Source organism: Lethenteron reissneri, chromosome 58 (genome assembly GCF_015708825.2).
Source record: "Lethenteron reissneri isolate LAM-NWPU_2019-01 chromosome 58, ASM1570882v1, whole genome shotgun sequence".
NCBI classification, from domain to species: domain Eukaryota; kingdom Metazoa; phylum Chordata; class Hyperoartia; order Petromyzontiformes; family Petromyzontidae; genus Lethenteron; species Lethenteron reissneri.
The window spans coordinates 3,574,802-3,600,051 of NC_083836.1; the positions used below are offsets into that span (position 1 = coordinate 3,574,802).

At 45.3% G+C, this 25,250-nt stretch overlaps 1 protein-coding gene across 4 annotated transcripts in view; it reads right to left on the bottom strand.

The window, feature by feature from the left end:
• The window catches only part of LOC133357487 (von Willebrand factor A domain-containing protein 5A-like), a 43,399-nt gene extending 27,488 nt beyond the window's left edge, over positions 1-15,911 (bottom strand). The window contains exons 1-4 of one of the 4 annotated variants that reach the window (XM_061575442.1): positions 15,890-15,911; positions 5,581-5,675; positions 3,165-3,370; positions 189-405 (exon numbers count right to left, since the gene is read on the bottom strand). In XM_061575442.1, coding sequence (XP_061431426.1) covers positions 189-405; positions 3,165-3,370; positions 5,581-5,623 — 466 coding nt within the window. In that variant the 5' untranslated portion in view covers positions 5,624-5,675; positions 15,890-15,911. Of the gene's footprint in view, positions 1-188; positions 406-3,164; positions 3,371-5,580; positions 5,676-5,954; positions 6,334-8,811; positions 8,835-13,394; positions 13,418-15,889 lie in introns of those variants that run through there. The other 3 variants (XM_061575446.1, XM_061575444.1, XM_061575445.1) reach the window with 3 other exon arrangements.
• Between the last annotated feature and the right edge of the window lie 9,339 nt (positions 15,912-25,250).

Sequence of the window (25,250 nt, forward strand, 5' to 3'; positions counted from 1 at the left end):
CGTCGTAACTCATTGTACGGTCCGTGCTGTATAACCCACAGCCTTACAACTGCCGGATAGTTTTTCTAAATCGTCCATTCACGCGTCGTCACGTGCCCGCTATCTTGCCGCCATGGTCCGCGTGCGGTGGATGCGACTTAGGGCGGGCGACGATGCTCCGTCGGGTGACGACTAAAACGTGCGGGTACCCTGCAGCGAGTAGCGAGGGTTGAGCACGGTGGGCAGACAGAAGCGAACGGCGCCGTCGGCCTCCACTCCGAGCTCCGAGACAAACTCCAGCGACAGCTCCGCCTCTTCGCCGGCGCCGAGGTTACCCAGCATGCAGTGGAAGACGTCCCCGCACTCCTTCGACAGCCTGAACGCCCGGCGCCCCATGGCGATGGCGTCATCGTATTCATCTTCGGCCTGAAATAAAGCGGTCACTCGCACCTTCGCTCGTTTGGGGCGTTCCTGCTCCTCGCCTTAACAACTCACCTCGCTGTTCCCCCCAGCTCAGCCCACGACTCATCACCAGTACCAGCACCACCGCCGCGTTCTGGTGAGGGTTGTGGCGGCAGTATGTCGAGTAGGGTGGTCCAGTCATAATCAACGTTTATGGGTTTAGATCGCGTTATTTATAAATGTGTCGTAACCCTCCACCACCCGACACGGCCAATCAGTAAAAAAGTGTCACATTGACAAAAAGACAAATAGTTCACTACTTTAGCCCACCGGTGCGTTGACACTTTTTTACTGATTGGCCGTGTCGGGTGGTGGAGGATTACGACACATTTATAAATAACGCGATCTAAACCCAAAAACGTTGATTATGAATAATATTGGTCGCGAAAGCCTACGTGTTAAACTGAGGGAGGTCCAGACCTCCCTTTCCCTGGTGACAGACTCTAGCATTACTACACACTACTACACTTTACATTACTATACACCATGTACGCTATACATTACTATACATTGCTTTACACTACTTAACTTTACATTACTATACACTACACTACTACACTTTACATTACTATACACCAAGTACACTATACATTACTATACATTGCTTTACACTACTACACTTTACATTACTATACACTACACTACTACACTTTACATTACTATACACCAAGTACGCTATACATTACTATACATTGCTTTACACTACTACACTTTACATTACTATACACTACACTACTACACTTTACATTACTATACACCAAGTACGCTATACATTACTATACATTGCTTTACACTACTACACTTTACATTACTATACACTACACTACTACACTTTACATTACTATACACCAAGTACGCTATGCATTACTATACATTGCTTTACACTACTACACTTTACATTACTATACACTACACTACTACACTTTACATTACTATACACCAAGTACGCTATACATTACTATACATTGCTTTACACTACTACTCTATACACTACACTATACACTACTATACAAAGACTCTACCCTTGCTGGGTAATTCCCAGGCGTTCCCAGGCCAGCCGAGCGACGTGGTCCTGCCAGCGTGGTCCTGAGCCGGCCCCGGGGTCTTCACCCAGTGGGACTTGCTGCCCGATAGAGTTCCAGGGGGTTCCTGTTTCCTCTTCATATTCCCATCGCATGGCTGTCACTCATTAACCCCATTCATTCAATCCAATTTTGCTTTCACCAAATTCACGCATCGCAGGTCCGCCCCCCTATTGCTTCCTCTCGTCTATTTCACTCGCCTCATCTCCGCCATTACGTTCACACACACGCGTTGTTGCGCCATTGGTAATTCTCTTAAAATACATTACGTTACGATGAGAATACATCTGCAAGTCTGTGCTCGCAGATTAAAAACTCATTTCTTCAGAACTGCTTTTTCATGTTTAAGTTTTGTTGTCCGTCCCCCCCACCCCCCGCACCTCCGGTTTAGCAGGATTTTCTATGCACAGCATCAAAGAAGTTCAACACACACACATACATAGACTCAACTAAAGACCATGGGCCTGTCTTCGGGTGGAGCAGAGAAACCTGCAGTCTTGTTGCAGCCTCATGCTCCACAGGCAGCGAAGAGGAGTGAGTAAGTAAGTAATACATGCATGCATGCTTACAGGCATTACCATCGGCTTGGAGTTTTTGCGCCTTTGTGTGTGAAGAAGACCACACCCCGGACGTGTACGAAACCACACCAGTAGCTTGACGATGTACATGTTGAAGAGTAACCTCGAAATTCGTGCTACGTGTTATGTGTGAAGTGGGGTTAATGAGTGCGTAATTGAAAATTATTTGAACGAGGAAGGGGGTTAGATTTTGGTGGTATAATTCAAAGGTCCCCCCATGCAGCTTTTTAACAGACTGTTAGCGAAGCGCTTATTCAAACCGGCATAGCATACGAGGGCATGGTGTGGCCAGCTGCCCGGCAGCCTTTGTCTCCCCAGTGCAGATAGTTACACGCCATGCCAGGTGCTTATTTCAAGTCAACCTAGGAGAGAAGTAAAGTCCAGTTTGGATATTCGCCAAGCGGGAATACAATTCGGTTCGCAGGGTTCGTTGCGCTGTGCACTAACCGCACCCTACCACTCCCCATGGCGTCACTCGCGCGAGCACACACGCACACAAATACAAAGGATCCCTCCCCACGTACGTAGCCTTAGGGGACTGTCGTGGCAAGCGCTGTTAGCGAGCGCACGCACGCAAATGACGCAGATCCCCCGTGTAGCCCAAACACAGTTGGGCAAGTGCTGTTAGCGAGCACCTATGAAGGCCGGCACGGCACACGAGGGGGTAGGTGGCCAGCGTCACGCCCGGCCGCCTTTGTCTCCGCAGTGACGATGTTTTTATACACCGCACCAGGTAAGCATTTGAGGCGGAGTCCACCTAGGGGAGGCCCAGGACCGGTTCAAATAACCGTCACTGGTGTTGGCCGTGGGCGCGAATCGAACTGGGGGTTGCTGGGTTCGTAGCGCAGCGCGCTAACCGCTACACCAACAACAACCGCCATTCACCACTAAGTGATGGTGACGTCACCACGACGCTTGTGCCAGGCCATGTGCACCTTGAGGCCACGTGAAGTGTCGAACGCCCGCTGGCAGGAGGTCACGGGGCAGACCCAGATGCCACAGGTCGACTGACACCACCGCTCCCTACACACACACGCGCGCGCGCGCGTGCGCGAGAACGCACCTCCATTTTTTCCTTCAGCGCCGCGCTCATCTCTCTGTCGGCGATGCGTGCGCGGAACGCGTGCACGGCCGAGTCGTCGTCAAGAGGGAAGAAGAAGGAAGGCTCGATGGGGAACGCTTCGTCGTTGCGGTAGACCATGGAGGCCTTCACGTCGGCCACGAAGCCCCGCACCAACACCTTCACTGCGATGCTTTTCAGCGGCACCACTGGGGCAGGAGACCGCGTGGGGTAGTAAAAAAGTAAAAGTTAAAAGAACAATAAGTATAACCCGTAAAAACAAAGTTTTTCACTATAAATCCTTTATATGCGTGGCGGCTAGAGTCCTCTCGTCCTCTGGCTTGAGATGGTTGTCACCTATGGGTCAGATGATTGCATTGCACCATTAAGCAATTGGTAATTAAATATATTTTTGTCCTAAAAAGTGTAAAATTTAGGAAAATTTCACAAACATTAATTGTCACGCACAACGAGTCGGTGTGGAAAATGTCAGCTTGATTGGATCACGGGAAGTGGGTTAAAAAACGACCGAAAGATTTGCTCGGTCCTAAGCAAGCAAGCGAACTTAATATAAAGGATTTAAAAACACCCAAAACCTCAGCGGACTCATCGCCAGCAGAACCGTCACGGTCGGCAACAAGTACGTACGTAATCTATGGTGACCTTTTTTTGCGAGTACTTACGAATTCTAGATTTGAAGCTTTCGTGACTGCAAGGATTGATACTCTTAGTTCTTTCGGTAAAGTCACGTAGGCAAAAAATGAAATAAAAATTAATAAAAATAAAACAATAAAATCACGACGTTTCGGAGGCAACACAAGTCTCCGTCATCAGGTGGGACCGTCACAGCCAGATTTGCTGCATCTGGCTGTGACGGTCCCACCTGATGACGGAGACTTGTGTTGCCTCCGAAACGTCGTGATTTTATAGTACTAACGAACTTTCAGCGATATCAACAAACCACTGGTCCGTATGTCCAGGTGCCCGTTCTGTCCAAGAGTCGCAAGTTCAACCGCCGCGCAATAGATGACGGTGGTGGCATCTACATCTGCAGAATGTGACGAAGCGGCGGCATCTACATCTACTGGCGATTATACAACTTTTAAAGCCATTCTCCGTGTTTAGTGCACATGCCGTGCAGCGTGTTTGGAATTAACGGGAGTAAAGGTAGACTTACGAACAAATGGACTTACGAACGGGACCTCTGGAACCTAACTCGTTTATAAGTAGAAGAGTTACTGCATCAAAAAATGATGAAAAAAAGAAGAAGAGGTTTTACCCCTTTTGGCGTTCTCTGTGCTGACACTGTGAGACTAGGCCATAAACAAGTATAACCCGTAAAAACAAAGTTTTTCACTATAAATCCTTTATATGCGGCTATAGTCCTCTCGTCCTCTGGCTTGAGATGGCTGCCACCTATGGGTCAGATGATTGCATTGCACCATTAAGCAATTGGTGATTAAAAATAATATTTGTCCTAAAAAGTGTAAAATTTTGGAAAAAAAATTTCACGAACATTAATTGTCACGCACAACTAGTCTGTGTGGAAAATGTCAGCTCGATTGGATCACGGGAAGTGGGTTAAAAAACGACCGAAAGATTTGCATGGTCGTAAGCAAGCAAGCGAACTTAATATAAAGGATTTAAAAATAATGCCTCTGGTTTAGGCCAATCAGGTTCAAAGACAGTGTTTACTGTACTTTGTTTTTTTCGGTAAAGTCACGTAGGTAAAAAACAAATAAATAAAAATAACTGATTTAATTTAGTTGTTTTCATTTTAATTAATTTTGTTTTTACCTCCGTGCAGTCACGAAAACTTCAAATCTAGAATCAGAGCATATTTGTTTGCATGTTTTACCACAATGTGTAGTTAACGCAGACTTGATGCCTTGCAAATAGCATTTATTTGGTGTTTGAACATCTTAAAATCTCCTGTTTCACTGCCATAAAGGGTAAAAGCTATTGTTATTTTTTGTCACCAAGTATGTAATGTGCGTACATAGAACTACTTTCGCACTGCACGTAGCCAACCGTGCCCATCGGAGGTGCGGGAAATACGGCAAGACCTCGTTTAGCGCGCCAGCAGACGCGTTCCCATAAAGTGCCGCGTCAATCGTTCAAGCGAAAACAATCTCCCCCAACAAGAATGCAACGATGAGGTTTGGCGACACAGAATGTACAACTACGCCCACGCAGTGCGACAGCGGGACACATCGCGGTGGGTACGCCACCGCGTTACTCACTCACAATTATCACCGTCGCAAACCTACCCGAGACAACTTGCAGTTGCCAACGCAACGTACGTATATGGGGAGATAGCATCTTACTACTCAAAAGCACAAGTGGGAGAATTACGCCTACTTTGCTAAAGTGCGTGACGGCTGTTTCGATGAGGTCGCAAGCTGCTCACACGGCTCACCTTTCCGCGAGGACGCATGGTGATAGACGAGGCCACCTTCCATCCCGTCAGCCAAGACGTCCCGTTCAGTGAAATATCGGCCTCCTAGTTGCACACTAAGAGAGAATACACACACGGATCAGGCGCAATGCCCGTCTTGACTTTGTTGTACATCGATCTGCATGGTCACTCTTGTGCGGTGACGTCACATAAGAGAACAGGTTCAGGTGTTAGGATGTTGTTTTAAATAATGGAAATAAGTTACACCTGGTACACCAGATTTAAAAGAATTTCTTTAGAACCGATTTTTGTGTTCAGATTGTTGTCCCCCCACCCCGCACCTCATATTAGGGCGGTTGGTTACGTACGGTGCGAAAGAAGTTCTACATACATACATCAGAATATTTATTTATCCTGGAGGAATCCCATGAGCGAGGTAGCTCTTTTTCACACATGTCCACTAGTTCACATACGGCTATCCAGGACGCTTGGCTAGGGACGATGGGTCATGACACCTGGAGGCACATTTTAAATGGCCCTATTGATTGCTATAGCAACTACCACTCAGTAAGCCCGAAATAAATTTAAAGGTGAAATGCGTTGGTATCACCTACACGTGCCGAAGGGGGGAAAAACCCCACTTGGAATGTACCCGATCCTGTCAGACATCGCGAGCCAAGAAGTGAGTAACCACCGTGCGTGAATCGTAGGCATTGTCGAGGCGATTTGCATCAACGCCCAATGCTGCTGTCTACTTCCCCATCGTTGTGAAGAATGGTCAGCTGACCCTCACGGCACAAGGAGGGACCCTTTATCCAACATTGGGCTGACAAACGGGCTGTACCTGCAGGCTGTGCTTATCAACTGGGATGAGTTCAGCCACGGTCTCAGTGACTTTAGGCGGATTCACGGATGCTAATAAAACGGACCGACAGAGAGTTGGGTAAGGCGGGTTGATAAGTTTAGCAAGCCTCATAATGCAGCCACTAACCCAGTGCACAGGCACTGTTCAGCTGGAGGAGTGTGTAGTGTAGTCACCGTTTACGATTCGTCTATGTTTACGTGTCCGGTGCTGTTTGTCAATCGGTGATGATAAAGCACAGTTTGTCATAAAAAATGACATTACCAGTGCCAGGTACAGGCCTAAAAAGCCCAAAAAGCCGAGCAAAACACAGCACGATTGATGGTGCAATAGATAATAGTTTCTACGTTTCTTTAATTGAGCAAAGTTATAAGAAACTGTGAATGACACAGGGCTGTATATCCAAAGCGGAATATGGTTGCCAGTTTACGAACTTCCCCGCGCAAGAAATGCAGCTTGACGCGAACGCCAAGGTCTTAAATAATGAGAAAACTCATGGTTCTTCAGGTCGGCTAGTCCCACGGAGAGTAGCAATTCCTGTTGTGCATTTACAATGTTCTGAGTGCGCAAGACTCATGGGCCAAGGGGCCGAGGTCACGGTGATCGTAAATTTGTATTAAGTCCGAAGCTAAACCCTGGATATGGTTTTAGGACCACATCGGTGTTTGACGCTCCCGTTTATTTTCTTTCAAAATTGCCCCCCCCTCTCCACGTCATCATGTGCCGAAAATGCAAATCTGTGCTTAAGTAGACCCTGCAGAAGCGGCCGTAAGAGGCCAAGGGAGGGTGATACTGCCATACGCCTGCCCCCATGCAAACTCGGGGGCTTCTCATAGTTCAACTCTTTTTGAAGATTTATGCAAATCCCCCCCCCAGCAAAAAAATTATGAAATCAATAATCCGTTTGATTCATTTTTGTTCACGTCTAAAATATTATCATTAATGTTTATTTTATTATTTCCATTCTACGTGACTTTACCGAAAGAACCAAGAAGATGAATACAGGTTTTGTTGGGTTAGATCACGTAAATGTGTCGTTAAACCCACCACCACCAATTAGTAAGGTTTGTCACGTAACCATGCCAATTCGTTACTCGTGTAAAGACGACTTCGACGCACTTGTACGGTTACGGAATTCTTTATACTGGTAGGAACGAAGTGGACCAGACACCAATAGATTATATCGTCCGTCCGTTTGTCCGTCCGTCCGTTCGTGTAGCAACATCGCCCCCTACAGCAAACACTTGGCAGGACCCTACAAAAACCTTTTGACTCAGTGGGGCTTTCCTGGCTAAACAAGTGTAATAATACATTATGTCTATATTCTTTGGTTATTCGTTCCTACCAGCCAACCCCGCAGGGTCCTGTTCAAGGGAGCCACGTGCTTACATCAAAAATGGCGAAGACGCCACTGCAGCAGCGCCGAGTTTCTCTGCGTATTTCCTTCATACTACACGGTGCGTCCTCGCCCCTATATGCCGATCCTTCTCGCTGGCCCTAGATCACTCGGCCCTACAGGTTGACTACACGGTCCTATTACATCACCTGGCCACGCTCCTATCCTCGAACATTATCGTGGCCACTAGTCCACTCGCGCTCTGGGTTGACATACGCACATACAATACTGTGCAAATGTAATCATATAAACACGCGTATTAAAAAAAAACTCATGTCTTTACATACACACGCGCATATAGAAATGTTATAGTTGTACATACACGCGTATTAAGGACACATACCACACACAAACCAGTGTACTCATACACACACATGTATACAAAGATCCCCCGTGTAGCCTTAACAGACTGTAGGGGCAAGTGCTGTTAGCGAGCACCTGTTAAGGCCGGCACGGCACACGAGGGGGTGGGTGGCCAGCACCACGCCCGGCCGCCTTTGTCTCCCCAGTGGCAATGTCTACACACCGCACCGTGCTACAACACATTTGAGGTCGAGTCGACCTAGGAGAGGCCCAAACACCGGCTCAGTATGCTCGTGGGTGTATGACGCAAACATACGCAGATGTGGCCGTACGCCTCCACACGTATAGTGTATACAGTACATACAGTATATACTGTATATACAGTACCACAGTATATACCGTACTACAGTGTATAAGTGCTACAGTATATACAGTGCATACAGTCCCACAGTACAGACAGTATCACTTTATACAGTACATACAGTGCAACAGTATCACAGTATGTACAGTACTACAGTATATAGTACTACAGTATATACAGCACTACAGCACGTTCAATACAGTATGTACAGTACTAGTGTACACAGCACTGCAGTATGTACAGTACAACAGTCTATACAGTACTACAGTACACACAGTATCACCGTATAATTTTTTTTGCATTTATTTATTTTTACCTACGCGACTTTACCGAAAAAAACCAAAGAGTATGGGATGGACACATCATCCCAAGACGTTCACCATCCCTCGTCTGTTTTGACCATACTTCACCACGCCGGTTAGCGCCCTGCGTGTGTGTTGTTGTTGTTGATGTTGTTGTTGGGAGCGACTGCGACACGAATCAGACCACCACCCCTCCGAGTTCGACTCCCGTTCAAGGCCAACCCCAACACAGACCTCACACGTCACTTCAGTATCCACGGTTACCCCTTCCCCCCCCCCCCCCCTTTAGGTCGACTCGGCCTCAAATGAGTTCCCACCTGCCCCCCAAGGCAATAATAATAACAATAACAACTCCATGTATTTTTCGATTTAAAGCTTTCGTGACTGCAGGGATTCATCTTCTTGGTTCTTTGGGTAAAGTCACGTAGAAAGGAAATAATAAAATAAAATAAAATATTTTATTATTTTATTTTAAAAAAAGAAAAATAAATGAAACAAAATAAAATAAAATATTTTATTATGTATCATTTTTTTTTATTTTTTTATTTCCCTTCTACGCGACTTTACCGAAAGAACCAAGAAGAACTCCATGCAAAGCGCTGTATACAGCAGCACTCGGCATGAAAATATAATCACATTACAAATACAGTAAAAATAAATACATCTACTAAATGAACCAAAGTGAAACTAATAAGCGGAAACGTGTAAAAATAATATATTTTAAGAGACTCTGGTGGGAGATCGTTCTCATATCGAGAGTAGTGGGGAGTGGCAGTCTCGGGTTACCACCTGCCATAGATCGGAATAGAAGAGGAGTCTCGACTTGGGATCACAGGGAATGAGAGAGAAAGATCTACACCATCACCCCCCCCCCCCCCCCCAGGTCCTAGACACATCGAGGGGGACAACATTCGGGGGGCAGCATGTCAACGATGTGGATACCAAGGCCGTAGCCATGCAGTCAACATTGGGGGGCCCAAATCTTCCAGGGGATCTGGGCCCCCCCCGCCCCCAGAGAAAAAAATAAAATCTAAATTTGAAAACTATTTTCCTGTCATTTCCTGCCTACAATATTTTAAAAAAATTCACTAACACGTAGGATGGATTTTTTTAAATAATAGCATTAATAATAACATTTTTGTGGTTAATGCAGACATGAATCCTTGTAAAAAAAGATTTAAGTTTTGTTGCCAGAAAAGAAAGGGAAAACCCCTATTATTATATTTAGGTACTGGCAAATGAGGTCTAATGATGTAGATGGACTTTTTATTTATTTTTTACAAGTGTCTAATAGTGTATTGTATTACTTTTTTTTACACCTTTTCTTGTTTCATTGTATGTAATGGCAGCGATTAGGGATTAATAAAGTACAACCATAACCACAATCATATAAACAGAATTCTATTTTATATCAATATATTGGAGGGGACATTGAGCATATTTGAATATTGGGAATATATTGAGTTCAAGTTCATTTATTATGTATAGCCCTGTGAGCCATTCGGCTCTTGAATCGGGTGCAACCGCAAAAAACAAAAACATAAACAAGAAAACATCTTAAAGTGAATATGTGACTAAGTGCAAACAGAAAATCCAAGAAAAGACAGCAAAATATTGCAGAAAAATCACCGTACACCAACGCTCTGTGCAAAAATCCCAGTGGGATGCAAGTCAAACAACAACAACAACAACCACAACTTATATTAAGGCCATCAGTCTAACAATATAGACCGGGACATCGGCGTGGTTCGCCGATTTGTAATTTAACGAGAGGGACTTTTCAATTGGATTCTGTGGTTGGAAACTGGAAGGAAAATAATGTCAGGGAGTCCTAAGCGGATGTGATATGATGAGGATGCGTTACGTTCAACGCCGATGAATTCGAAACCAAAGTTGTCTCGTCAAATACGACATTGACATCGTGTGCTGTAAACATTAAATAACACTGGTCAACACAATTTTTTCTGGCATAAGGTATTCCAACGGGTTTAAGGTAATTTTGGGGTGCTGAGTCCAAATCTGGCATCAGTTTTTGTCCATCACATCAGGTTTTTGAGATATCAAATATTACATTTTCAATAAAGACTGTAGAAGAAAAATATTAAATAAATGTGGATATCTACATAAAATTATATTATAAACACACTATCCTAAAAATACAGCACCATGTTTTAACACTAAAGCAGTCACCGACTCGCAACAACTTGCAATCATAAGTGACGGAGTTAATTTCGGGTAAAATCAATGAAAATGGGGTATGCCGATAGCATAAAAATGAGATGTGATAGAGCAAATCTGAGATCAGATTTGGAATCAGCACCCTGAAAAATTTTACCCGTAAAAACAAAGTTTTTCACTATAAATCCTTTATATGCGTGGCGGCTAGAGTCCTCTCGTCCTCTGGCTTGAGATGGGTGCCACCTATGGGTCAGATGATTGCCTGGCACCATTAAGCAATTGGTAATTACATATAAAAAAAAATTCCTAAAAAGTGTAAAATTTTGGGAAAAAATTTTCACGAAAATAAATTGTCTCGCACAACGAGTCTGTGTGCAAAATGTCAGCTCGATTGGATCACGGGAAGTAGGTTAAAAAACGACCGAAAGATTTGCACGGTCGTAATCAAGCAAGTGAACTTAATATAAAGGATTTAAAAAATTAGTCTAAAACAGCTGCAAAAGTCCAGGCCAGAAAAAAATTTGTTTTTTTTTGTTGACCAGTGTTATAATTTTTAGATTTAAAGCTTTCGTGACTGCAGGGATTCATCTTCTTGGTTCTTTCGGTAAAGTCACGTAGAATGGAAAGTAATAAAATAATAAAAATAAAACACAATAAAATAATAAAAATAAAAATAATAAAATAATTCTCACGACGTTTCGGCCACAACGCAAGCAGCCGTCCTCAGGTGAAGAACAGGTCTGTCGGAAAGACAACGTTTTATTTTTATTATTTTATTATGTTTTATTTTTATTATTTTACTATTTCCATTCTACGTGACTTTACCGAAAGAACCAAGAAGCCAGTGTTATAATAATTCGTCGCCACGGTCACTACATATGCAGCAGCAGCAGCAGCTCACAGACAAGAATAAGAAGCGAACAACATCATGTCCGAGGCTCATTGCCATCAACAGAGGATCCAACAACAACAACCGCAATTCGCCACTAAGTGGCGGTGACGTCACCACGACGCTTGTGCCAGGCTACGTGCACCTTGATGCCACACACACTCTCATACACACAACAACAACCGCCATTCGCCACTAAGTGGCGGTGACGTCACCAAGACGCTTGTGCCAGGCTATGTGCACCTTGAGGCCACGTGACGTGTCTTCTCACACACACACACCGACACACACACACTGACACACACTGACACACACACAGACACACATACACACACTGACACACATACACAGACACACTGACACACACACTGACACACATACACACATACACACACACAGACACACACACACAGACACACAGACAAAGATAAAGACAAAGATCCCCCGTATAGCCTTGACAGACTGTAGGGGCAAGTGCTGTTAGCGAGCACCTATAAAGGCCGGAACGGTACACGAGGGGGTGGGTGGCCAGCACCACGCCCGACCGCCTTTGTCTCCACAGTGGCGATGTTTACACACCGCACCAGGTACTCATTTGAGGCTTAGTCGACTTAGGGGAGGGCCCGGGACCGGTTCAGATAATCGTCACTGGTGTTGGCCGTGAGCGGAAATTGAACCTGGGTCGCCAAGTTCGTAGTGCAGCGTAGCGCTAACCGCTACACCACCGCTCCCCACTCACACACAGACACACACACACACAGACACACACACACAGCCACACACGGACACACACAGACACACACACACTCACACACACAGACACACACACACTCACACACACTCACACACACACTCACACACACACACAGACACAGACACACTCACACACACACACACAGACACACACACACACACAGACACACACACACAGACACACACACACACACACAGAGCCACACACACACACAGAGCCACACACACAGACACACACACACACAGCCACACACACAGCCACACACACACACACAGACACACACAGACACACACAGACACACACACAGACACACACACAGACACACACACAAGACACACACACACACAGAGCCACACACACAGACACACACACACACAGCCACACACACACAGACACACACACACAGACACACACACACACAGAGCCACACACACAGACACACACACACACAGAGCCACACACACAGACACACACACAGCCACACACCCAGACACACACACACAGCCACACACACACAGACACACACACACAGACACACACACACAGACACACACACACAGACACACACACACAGAGCCACACACACACAGAGCCACACACACAGCCACACACCCAGACACACAGACACACACACACAGCCACACACACACAGACACACACACACAGACACACACACACACACAGACACACACACACACACACAGACACACACACGGTGGTGGTAAAGAAGCTGCACATCTACAGCATGGAGCATGCAAGGAGAGGACGATTTAAATGTAAACAGCGTCACCCTTCGAGCACTCGTTCACTCCTTGCCGAAGACGACTTCCTTCACTTGTCCGCGTGCTACGTACAGCCGTACACGTGCAGTGTGATACGTGCAGTGTGTGTGTGTAATGTGTGTAGTGGGGTGTGTGTAGTGTGTGTGTAGTGTGTGTGTGGTACGTGTAGTGTGTGTGCAGTGTGTGTGTAGTGTGTGTGTGGTACGTGTAGTGTGATACGTGCAGTGTGACACGTGCAGTGTGTGTGTGGTACGTGCAGTGTGTATGTAGTGTGTGTGTGTAGTGTGTGTGTAGTGTGTGTGTAGTGTGTGTGTGATACGTGCAGTGTGTGTGTAGTGTGTGTGTGGTACGTGCAGTGTGTGTGTGTAGTGTGTGTGTAGTGTGTGTGTAGTGTGTGTGTAGTGTGTGTGTGTGATACGTGCAGTGTGTGTGTAGTGTGTGTGTAGTGTGTGTGTGTGGTACGTGCAGTGTGTGTGTAGTGTGTGTGTGGTACGTGCAGTGTGTGTGTAGTGTGTGTGTAGTGTGTGTGTGTGTAGTGTGTGTGTAGTGTGTGTGTGATACGTGCAGTGTGTGTGTAGTGTGTGTGTAGTGTGTGTGTGGTACGTGCAGTGTGTGTGTGTAGTGTGTGTGTAGTGTGTGTGTAGTGTGTGTGTGGTACGTGCAGTGTGTGTGTAGTGTGTGTGTAGTGTGTGTGTGGTACGTGCAGTGTGTGTGCAGTGTGTGTGTAGTGTGTGTGTGTAGTGTGTGTGTAGTGTGTGTGTAGTGTGTGTGTAGTGTGTGTGTGGTACGTGCAGTGTGTGTGTAGTGTGTGTGTGTAGTGTGTGTGTAGTGTGTGTGTGGTACGTGCAGTGTGTGTGTAGTGTGTGTGTAGTGTGTGTGTAGTGTGTGTGTGGTACGTGCAGTGTGTGTGCAGTGTGTGTGTGGTACGTGTAGTGTGTGTGCAGTGTGTGTGTAGTGTGTGTGTAGTGTGTGTGTGTGGTACGTGCAGTGTGTGTGCAGTGTGTGTGTAGTGTGTGTGTAGTGTGTGTGTAGTGTGTGTGTGGTACGTGCAGTGTGTGTGTAGTGTGTGTGTAGTGTGTGTGTGTAGTGTGTGTGTAGTGTGTATGTGTGTGGTACGTGCAGTGTGTGGTACGTGCAGTGTGTGTGTGTAGTGTGTGTGTAGTGGTGTGTGTGGTACGTGCAGTGTGTGTGCAGTGTGTGTGTAGTGTGTGTGTAGTGGTGTGTGTAGTGTGTGTGTGGTACGTGCAGTGTGTGTGTAGTGTGTGTGTGTAGTGTGTGTGTAGTGTGTGTGTAGTGTGTGTGTGTAGTGTGTGTGTAGTGTGTGTGTAGTGTGTGTGTGGTACGTGCAGTGTGTGTGTGTAGTGTGTGTGTAGTGTGTGTGTAGTGTGTGTGTGGTACGTGCAGTGTGTGTGTAGTGTGTGTGTAGTGTGTGTGTGGTACGTGCAGTGTGTGTGCAGTGTGTGTGTAGTGTGTGTGTAGTGTGTGTGTGTGCAGTGTGTGTGTAGTGTGTGTGTAGTGTGTGTGTGGTACGCTGTAGTGTGTGTGCAGTGTGTGTGTAGTGTGTGTGTAGTGTGTGTGTGGTACGTGTAGTGTGTGTGCAGTGTGTGTGTAGTGTGTGTAGTGTGTGTGTAGTGTGTGTGTAGTGTGTGTGTGGTACGTGTAGTGTGTGTGCAGTGTGTGTGTAGTGTGTGTGTAGTGTGTGTGTGTGGTACGTGCAGTGTGTGTGTAGTGTGTGTGTAGTGTGTGTGCAGTGTGTGTGTGCAGTGTGTAGTGTGTGTGTGTGTAGTGTGTGTGTAGTGTGTGTGTAGTGTGGTACGTGCAGTGTGTGTAGTGTGTGTGTGTAGTGTGTGTGTAGTGTGTGTGTAGTGTGTGTGTGGTACGTGTAGTGTGTGTGCAGTGTGTGTGTAGTGTGTGTGTGGTGTGTGTGTAGTGTGTGTGTGGTACGTGCAGTGTGTGTGCAGTGTGTGTGTAGTGTGTGTGTAGTGTGTGTGTGGTACGTGTAGTGTGTGTGCAGTGTGTGTGTAGTGTGTGTGTAGTGTGTGTGTGGTACGTGCAGTGTGTGTAGTGTGTGTGTAGTGTGTGTGTAGTGTGTGTGTGGTACGTGTAGTGTGTGTGCAGTGTGTGTGTAGTGTGTGTGTAGTGTGTGTGTGTGTGCAGTGTGTGTGTGTAGTGTGTGTGTGGTACGTGCAGTGTGTGTGTAGTGTGTGTGTGCAGTGTATGTGTAGTGTGTGTGTAGTGTGTGTGCAGTGTGTGTGTGGTACGTGTAGTGTGTGTGTAGTGTGTGTGTAGTGTGTGTGTAGTGTGTGTGTGCAGTGTGTGTGTGTAGTGTGTGTGTGGTACGTGCAGTGTGTGTGTAGTGTGTGTGTGCAGTGTATGTGTAGTGTGTGTGTAGTGTGTGTGCAGTGTGTGTGTGGTACGTGTAGTGTGTGTGTAGTGTGGTACGTGCAGTGTGTGTGTGTGTGGTACGTGTAGTGTGTGTTAGTACGTGCAGTGTACTACTTACCGTGTGTGTAGTACGTGCAGCGTACTGCGTGCAGTGTGTGTTTATTTATAGGAGTTTCCGTACCACGTGATGATTATAGGCGGGGCTCTGTGGGAGGCACATCCCATAGAGGGGATGGACGGCCCTTACAAAAAAGACTTTAGACTTTTTAGTTTACTGTTCCAGTTAAGGAGTTTATAGGAGTTTCCAGACCACGTGATAATGATTGGTATGGCCCTATGGGGGGGAGGGCAGTCTATAGGGGATGGCTCTTACAGGGGCCGAAACCCAAATCTGAAAATTTTTTTCACAAAAATAAAAAGACTAAACTTTTATTTTATTTGACTGTGCTAGGTAAGGCGGCCACAGATCTACGTATCTCTTTTTTTCCAGAAACTTATCATCATCATCTTGTGGGAATTTATACGATAGCAGCCAAATTACAATACTCTCAAACGCGTGGTGATGTTGATTCCATAGCTGTCAACCCCATACGGTTTATCAGCCCGGGTTCTTGTGCAAGGACATTGAGTTTTCAGGTCCATACGACGTACATCCGTTTCAACACGGGCAACATTTTTTTTGTCTATTTGTTTGAAGGGCCGTCCATAAATGACGTCACGCGATTTTGGACGATTTTTGACCCCCCTCTCTCTCGTCACACGGCGTCACAAAAAGTCAGACCCACCCCCCATCCTCAAATATGACGTCACAAAGCTCTGCCCCCCCCCCCCAAAAAAAAAGTCGCTTTAAACTATTGTCATTGTAGTGCGTATTTAATGTGCCGCTGCACTCTGATGTTGTAGGAGAAAACATTTATTAAAAAGTCTATTTAATTAAGTAGAACGTGTTGTCTATATTCATTTAAAGTTGCGCATTTGATGTGACGTCACATTTCTCAAACACCCCCCCCCCCCCTCGTCACACATCGTCACAAATATCTGCCCCCCCCCCCCCCCAGGTGCGTGACGTCATTTATGGACGGCCCCTTATGTTTCTCCCTTGTGATGGAACTTTGTGGGATGAACGTTGAGATTTCTAAGGGTCACGGGGTGACCAATAAGGTCTGAATTGGTCTGTAATACAGGTAGGGCACCGATAAGGGGTTGACAGGTTTGTGATCCTAAATGTGGAAGGGAAAAACCAGACAAGCTCGGAGAAAAATCCACGCGACCACGGTGAGAGAGAGACACGCAAACTCCAAATATACAGCAGCAGGCGTCGGGGTAGGGATTGATCCCACGACCTCCTGTGTACCAGGCGAGGTAGTTAACATCTCCTAGCCACCGTGATGATGATGAGAGAGAGAGACACGCAAACTCCAAATATACAGCAGCAGGCGTCGGGGTAGGGATCGAACCCACGACCTCCTGTATACCAGGCGAGGTAGTTAACATCTCCTAGCCACCGTGATGATGATGAGAGAGACACGCAAACTCCAAATGTACAGCAGCAGGCGTCGGAGTAGGGATTGAACCCACGACCTCCTGCATACCAGACGAGGTGGTTAACATCTAAAACGACGATAAAACAAAGCACTCGACAAACGAAATACGTGGGAAGATAAGCGGTGTCATTCTGTCTTCTTGGTTCTTTCGGTAAAGTCACGTAGAAGGGAAGTAATAAAATAAGTATAACCCGTAAAAACAAAGTTTTTCACTCTAAATCCTTTATATGCGTGGCGGCTAGAGTCCTCTCGTCCTCTGGCTTGAGATGGCTGCCACCTATGGGTCAGATGATTGTCTGCAGTATTAAACAATTGGTAATTAAATATTTAATTTGTTTTCCCTAAACAGTGTAAAATTTTGGAAAAAAATTTTCACCAACATTAATTGTCTCGCACAACGAGTCTGTGTGCAAAATGTCAGCTCGATTGGATCACGGGAAGTGGGTTAAAAAATGACCGAAAGGTTTGCACGGTCGTAAGCAAGCAAGCAAGCACGCAAGCAAGCAAGCAAGCGAACTTAATAATAAAGGATTTAATAATAAAAATAAGACGTAATAAAATTCAAAATTAAAAAATTCTCGCGACGTTTCGGCCACAACACAAGCGGTGTTATTCTGGATATATGTTCTTATTATCACGACTTACCCTTGCGAATGACTTCCCAGGATATTTAATGTCGACTGTGATCGGCACGGTTGGATGGGTATGGTGCGAAAGAAGTTCAACATACATCCCTTCAAATTCAACAATCGATACATGGGTGGTAAGGATCAAAGTTACAAATCACATTCGTAGAGGTGGCTATATCAAGTAATAATCTTCTGCATATATAGCAAGGCCGTCATTATAATATATATTTGGGGGGGGGCATCCCCCCCACCAATATTTAAATATGCTCAAAACATCCCCCCCAATATTCATAAATGCTCAAAATATCCCCCCCCCCCAATATATTGCTATAAAAAATATTTTAAAAATAATCATTGCTATGCTATGTCAATAAAAACAACAATTTGCTAAACCTTGGCCACAATATCTGGACTTGTCTTCATATAACAATGCATAGATTTTTGTTCATATTATTGTGGTTATGGTTGTACTTTATAAATCCCTAATCTCTGCATTACATACAGTGAAACAATAAAAGGTAAAAAAGTAAAACAGAGCAATGCAATACAATACACTATTATACATTATTGTAAAAAAAAAGTTTATCCCATGTGTTAGTGAATTTTTTATTATTGTAGGCAGGAAATTCGTTTTCAAATTAAGATTTTTTTTTCTGGAATATTTGGTCCCCCCCAATGTTGACACCATGGCTACGGCCTTGGTATTTAGTACGTACGGCATTGTGCGTACAGCATTGTGCGTACAAGCGATCCTAAATGGTTAGAAATAGAAACTCACGGTATTAATTGGGGAAGGCCAACGCGACCAGAACCTTGAACCTCCTGCATCAACAATGATGTAGCTGTCAACCCCTTATCAGTGCCCTACCTTCTCACAGACCAATTCAGACCTTAGTGGTCACACCGTGCCCCTTATACATCTCAACGTTCATCCTACAAAGTTCCATCACAAGGGAGAAACACAAAGAGACAATCACCACTAGTACACTCACCACTAGTACACTCAACACTATTTAACTAATCACTAGTACACTCAACACTATTTAACTAATCACTAGTACACTCACCACTAGTTAACTCACCACTTGTACACTCACCACCAGTAGACTCACCACCAGTACACTCACCACCAGTACACTCGCCACTAGTTAACTCACCACTATTTAACTCATCACTAGTACACTCACCATTAGTACACTCACCACTATTTAACTTACCACTAGTACAATCACCACTAGTACACTCACCACCAGTACACTCACCACTATTTAACTGACCACTATTTAACTCATCACTAGTACACTCACCACTAGTACACTCACCACTATTTAACTGACCACTATTTAACTCATCACTAGTACACTCATCACTAGTACACTCACCACTATTTAACTCATCACTAGTACACTCACCACTAGTACACTCACCACTATTTAACTCATCACTAGTACACTCACCACTAGTACACTCACCACTATTTAACTCATCACTAGTACACTCACCACTAGTACACTCACCACTATTTAACTCATCACTAGTACACTCACCACTAGTACACTCACCACTTGTACACTCACCACTATTTAACTCACCACTAGTACACTCACCACTAGTACACTCACCACTAGTACACTCACCACTATTTAACTCATCACTAGTACACTCACCACTAGTACACTCACCACTAGTTAACTGACCACTAGTACACTCACCACTTGTACACTCACCACTAGTACACTCACCACTATTTAACTCATCACTAGTACACTCACCACTATTTAACTCATCACTAGTACACTCACCACTAGTACACTCACCACTATTTAACTCATCACTAGTACACTCACCACTTGTACACTCACCACTAGTACACTCACCACTAGTACACTCACCACTAGTACACTCACCACTATTTAACTCATCACTAGTACACTCACCACTAGTACACTCACCACTAGTTAACTGACCACTAGTACACTCACCACTTGTACACTCACCACTAGTACACTCACCACTATTTAACTCATCACTAGTACACTCACCACTATTTAACTCACCACTAGTACACTCACCACTTGTACACTCACCACTAGTTAACTCACCACTAGTACACTCACCACTTGTACACTCACCACTAGTACACTCACCACTATTTAACTCACCACTAGTACACTCACCACTAGTACACTCACCACCAGTACAATCACCACTAGTACACTCACCACTAGTACACTCACCACTACTACACCTACCACTAGTACACTCACCACTAGTACACTCACCACTATTTAACTCATCACTAGTACACTCACCACTAGTACACTCACCACTAGTACACTCACCACCACTACACTCACCACTATTTAACTCATCACTAGTACACTCACCACTAGTACACTCACCACTAGTACACTCACCACTATTTAACTCATCACTAGTACACTCACCACTAGTACACTCACCACTATTTAACTAATCACTAGTACACTCACCACCAGTACACTCACCACCAGTACAATCACCACTAGTAAACTCGCCACTAGTACACTCGCCACTATTACACCTACCACTAGTACACTCGCCACTAGTTAACTCACCACGAGTACACTCACCACTAGCACACTCACCACTACATACCTGTCAACCCCTTATCAGTGCCCTACCTTATTACAGACCAATTCTGACCATATTGGTCACCCCGTGCAGTTATAAATCTCAACGTTCATCCTACAAAGTCCCATCACAACGGAGAAACACAAACAAACAAATAGACAAAAACATTATGTCACTAATAATAGTGTTTTTCTTGTTGCCCGTATTGAAACATGCTGTGTGCCGTGTGGACCTGAAAACTCAATTTCCCTGCACAAGAATACGGGGTTATGTAATTAGTAGGGTACGTTGGGTCTGGATGTTGCAATCAGGGCCGGATTAATATTTTGAAGGCCCCTGGGCTACAGCTACTGTTGAGGCCCCCAGTAACATTTTCAAAAGGAAAATAAAGTTTTTAAAAAATATATTTTTCCAAGGCTAACAACAAAGAAAATTCTGCATTCACAAATGAAATTACTTTTCACTTCATCTCTGGAGGCCATCCAGCTGGCGGATGCCCCTGGGCTTGCAGCCCCTAAAGCCCCCACGCCTTGACCCGGCCCTGGCTGCAATGGGATTTTTTCGGAGCACCTTGACGTAGAATCGACAGGCGGTGGGGGAGGAGGTGGAGGGGTGTAAGAATGACTCCACGACATTGAAACATTTGCATAAGGCGAGGTTGCTGAGCTATATATGTGTTTGTGACGCGGAGATGCTTCGTAAAAATTGACCTTAAAACGCTGCAACCCCCAAAGAACGTCAGCCAAGAAGTCACGGGTCGTGTGAGCGTAGACCTTATATTCTCATTCCGAAGGGCTTGTCATTTGCATGCAAGTTCTCCCCCTCGCCACCAGCACCTCCGTTTAGCACGGTTGGTTACAACATACATTGACTCAGAGACTCATAGACTCGCATGGAGACCCATAGACTTTCACAGAGACCCATAGACTCACACAGACCCATAGACTCACACAGACCCATAGACTCACACAGAGACCCATCGACTCACACAGAGACCCATAGACTCACACAGACCCACAGACTCGCACAGAAACCCATAGATTCACAGAGAGACCCATAGACTCACACAGACCCATAGACTCACACAGAGACCCATAGACTTACACAGACCCATACTCACACAGACCCATAGTATCACACAGAGACCCATCGACTCACACAGAGACCCATAGACTCACACAGACCCACAGACTCACACAGAGACCAATAGACTCGTAGAGACCCATCGACTCACACAGAGACCCATAGACTCACACAGACCCACAGACTCACACAGAGACCAATAGACTCGTAGAGACCCATAGACTCACACACAGACCCATAGACTCGCAGAGACCCATAGACTCACACAGAGACCCATAGACTCACACAGACCCACAGACTCACACAGAGACCCATAGACTTGCAGAGACCCATAGACTCGCAACAGAGACCCATAGATTCGCACAAAGATCCACTGTAGTTCCACTGCTGGATTATATTTTTTCCGCCTGAGGACGACTGCTTGTGTTGCGATCGAAACGTCGTGATTTATTTTATTTTCTACCTACGTGACTTGACCGAAAGAACCAAAGAGTATGGATTCCTGCAGTCACGAAAGCTTCAAATCAAGATAATGTATAGTATAATAGTGTAGTGTATAGGGTAGTAGTGTATAGTGTAGTCGTGTATAGTAGTGTATAGTGTAGTAGTGTATAGTGTAGTAGTGTATAGTGTAGTGTACAGTGTAGTAGTGTATAATCTAGTCGTGTATAGTATTGTATAGTGTAGTAGTGTCTAGTAGTGTATCATGTAGTAGTGTATAGTAATGTATAGTAGTGTATAGTGTAGTGTATAGTAGTATATAGTGTAGTAGTGTATAGTGTAGTGTATAGTAGTGTATAGTGTAGTAATGTATAGTGTAGTAGTGTATAGTGTAGTGTATAGTAGTGTATATTGTATAGTAGTGTATAGTGTAGTGTATAGTGTAGTAGTGCTAGAGTCTGTCGCCAGGGAAAGGGAGGTGTGGACCGCCACTACTCAACACGCTGCCACCACGACCCTCACCAGGACACGTGGACTGAGAAACGAACGAACGTGAGCACAAGCTTCATTTTTCAAAGTGTCGTCTGTATGCCAGCTTTGTTCCTCTTAAAACAAACGTAAACGTTTAATTAACTCTAGAAATTAAGGGAAACATGAAAAAAATTGGAAATGGAAAGTGAACACATTCAGACGCTTTCTTCCCGACAGACCTGTTCTTCACCTGAGGACGGCTGCTTGCGTTGTGGCCGAAACGTCGTGAGAATTGTATTTTATAATGTAAATTTTTTATTATTTTATTATTTCCCTTCTACGTGACTTTACCGAAAGAACCAAGAAGAAGGGTAAATGATGTTTTGTTGCTACTGATGACGACGACGCTGTATTTTTGTGCGCAGGTGTTTTGCGTTTGGGATTGGCCAGTGTCTCCACTGAGCTCATCAAGCAGGTGGCATACGTTAGAAAGGGCCTCTCGGAGTTTGTCACAAGCTCTGACCGTCTTCAGGCCAAGGTGAGGTACAGAAATCGTGTGCCTGTGTATGTACGTTGAGCTTCAACATACAGTAGAACCCGTCTTAACGACCACCCCTGTTAATGACTAATTGCTTTATGACGGGCCTCAATAGAACCCAATGTGTAGTATATAGTGTATAGTAGTGTAGCGCCTCTATAGAGCCCAATGTGTAGTGTATATAGTAGTGTAGTGTATAGTGTATAGTAGTGTAGTACCTCTATAGAGCCCAATGTGTAGTGTATAGAAGTGTATAGTATATAGTAGTGTAGCGCCTCTATAGAGCCCAATGTGTAGTGTATATAGTAGTGTAGTGTATAGTGTATTGTAGTGTAGTGCCTCTATATAGCCCAATGTGTTCGCTTACCGACCATGTTTTATTTTTATTATTTTAGTATTTCCCTTCTACGTGACTTTACCGAAAGAACCAAGAAGATGAATCCCTGCAGTCACGAAAGCTTTAAATCGAAACATTTGAGAACTTGAATATATTTGTGTAAAAAAAAACATCATCTTTTTCCCCCCCCAACAGATTTCCAGCAGAAATACGATTCACGCGTCAGCTGAACATTTAGTCCAACAGCTTTTTAAGGCTGGCAGAATGAAAGTCACAATCTCACTCCGACATCCAAATCTAATACTCGTAGTTATTTCGGTAAAGTCACGTAGGTAAAAAATGTAATAAAAATTAATAAAAATAAATTTTTCGTTCTTTTCTATCATGTGCACCAACAGGGGCTTGCGCACAAATACGTCCACGTCTACGTACACATCGTGCTCTTTTAGCCCCGCCCCCCCTCCCAATACGTTCCATTCATTGGCTACCACATTCTGATAAGCTCCTCCCCCCTCCTCCCCCTTAACTTGTATTTAAGAGCTTGCATCTTGGAATCCCTGCCTCACTTGATGCAGCAAATCTAGCTGTGACGGTCCCACCTGATGACGGAGACTTGTGTTGCCTCCGAAACGTCGTGATTTTTATTATTTTTATTAATTTTAATTTCATTTTTTACCTACGTGACTTTACCGAAAGAACTAAAGAGTATGAATCCCTGCAGTCACGAAAGCTTCAAATCTAGAATCCAAATCTTACCTCGTCCCTTTGTCTCCGGCAACATTTAGCCTGCCGTACTTCAACGACAGATCTCGGGAGATATCCCCGCGAACGCCGACACCAGCACGGTGAGATCAGTCGGTGAAGCTCAACCGGGCAGAATAGGTGCAGCAGGAGGTATATAGACTGTGAGTAGAGTACGGGGGGGGGGGGGGGGGGGCAAGCAGGACAACATTCTGCAGCCTCTGACCCTAAATCCTCCAACAGGGCTTGGGAGCAGACGAATGGGATTGGCTGCAGGTTCAGCCGAACACACGTGCGTGTGCGTATGTATGTATGCAAGCCTCAACGTGCACATAGCCTGGCACAAGCGCCGTGGTGACGTCACCGCCACTTAGTGGCGAATGTTGTACGCGAGCTGGAGTGTAGCGGTTAGCACGCCAAGCTATGAACCCGGCGATGATTACCTTAACCGGTTCCGTGCCTCCCCTAGGTAGACTCAGCCTCAAATGAGTACCTGGTGCTATGTGTATAAACATCGTCACTGGGGAGACAAAGGTGGTCGGGCGTGGTGCTGGCCACACACCCCCTCATGTCCCGTGCCGGCCTTCATAGGTGCTACTCGCTAACAGCACTTGCCCCAACAGTCTGTTGAGGCTATACGGGGGATCTTTGTCTATGTATGTGGTTGTGTGTGCATCTCGATGTGTGCATTGTACGTGTTACATATGTGTGCGCGCGTGTCTGTGTGCTGTTGTGTGTCTGTGTCTGCGTCTGTAATTCTGTGTAAGGAGTGGCGTTGGCTTGGGTTTGCGCACTGTGCTACGAACCTGCCAACGGCAGTGATAATCATCCGAGCCGGTTCTTGTCCCTCTCCTAGGTCAACCCGGCCTTAAACGAGTGCCCGCTCTCTGTGTCTATTTGTTATTTGACTTCTTTCGCACCGCACGTAGCCAACCGTGCGCTCATGTCGTCGTATGAGCCCTTTGCACCGCACGAACACACCCTCCGTGCTGTACACGAAGAGAGGGGTGACGTGGAACTCACAGCCGAAGCCGACCAGTTCCTGGAGAAGCTTCTAGCGTGTGGAGCGAAACGTCGGGGGC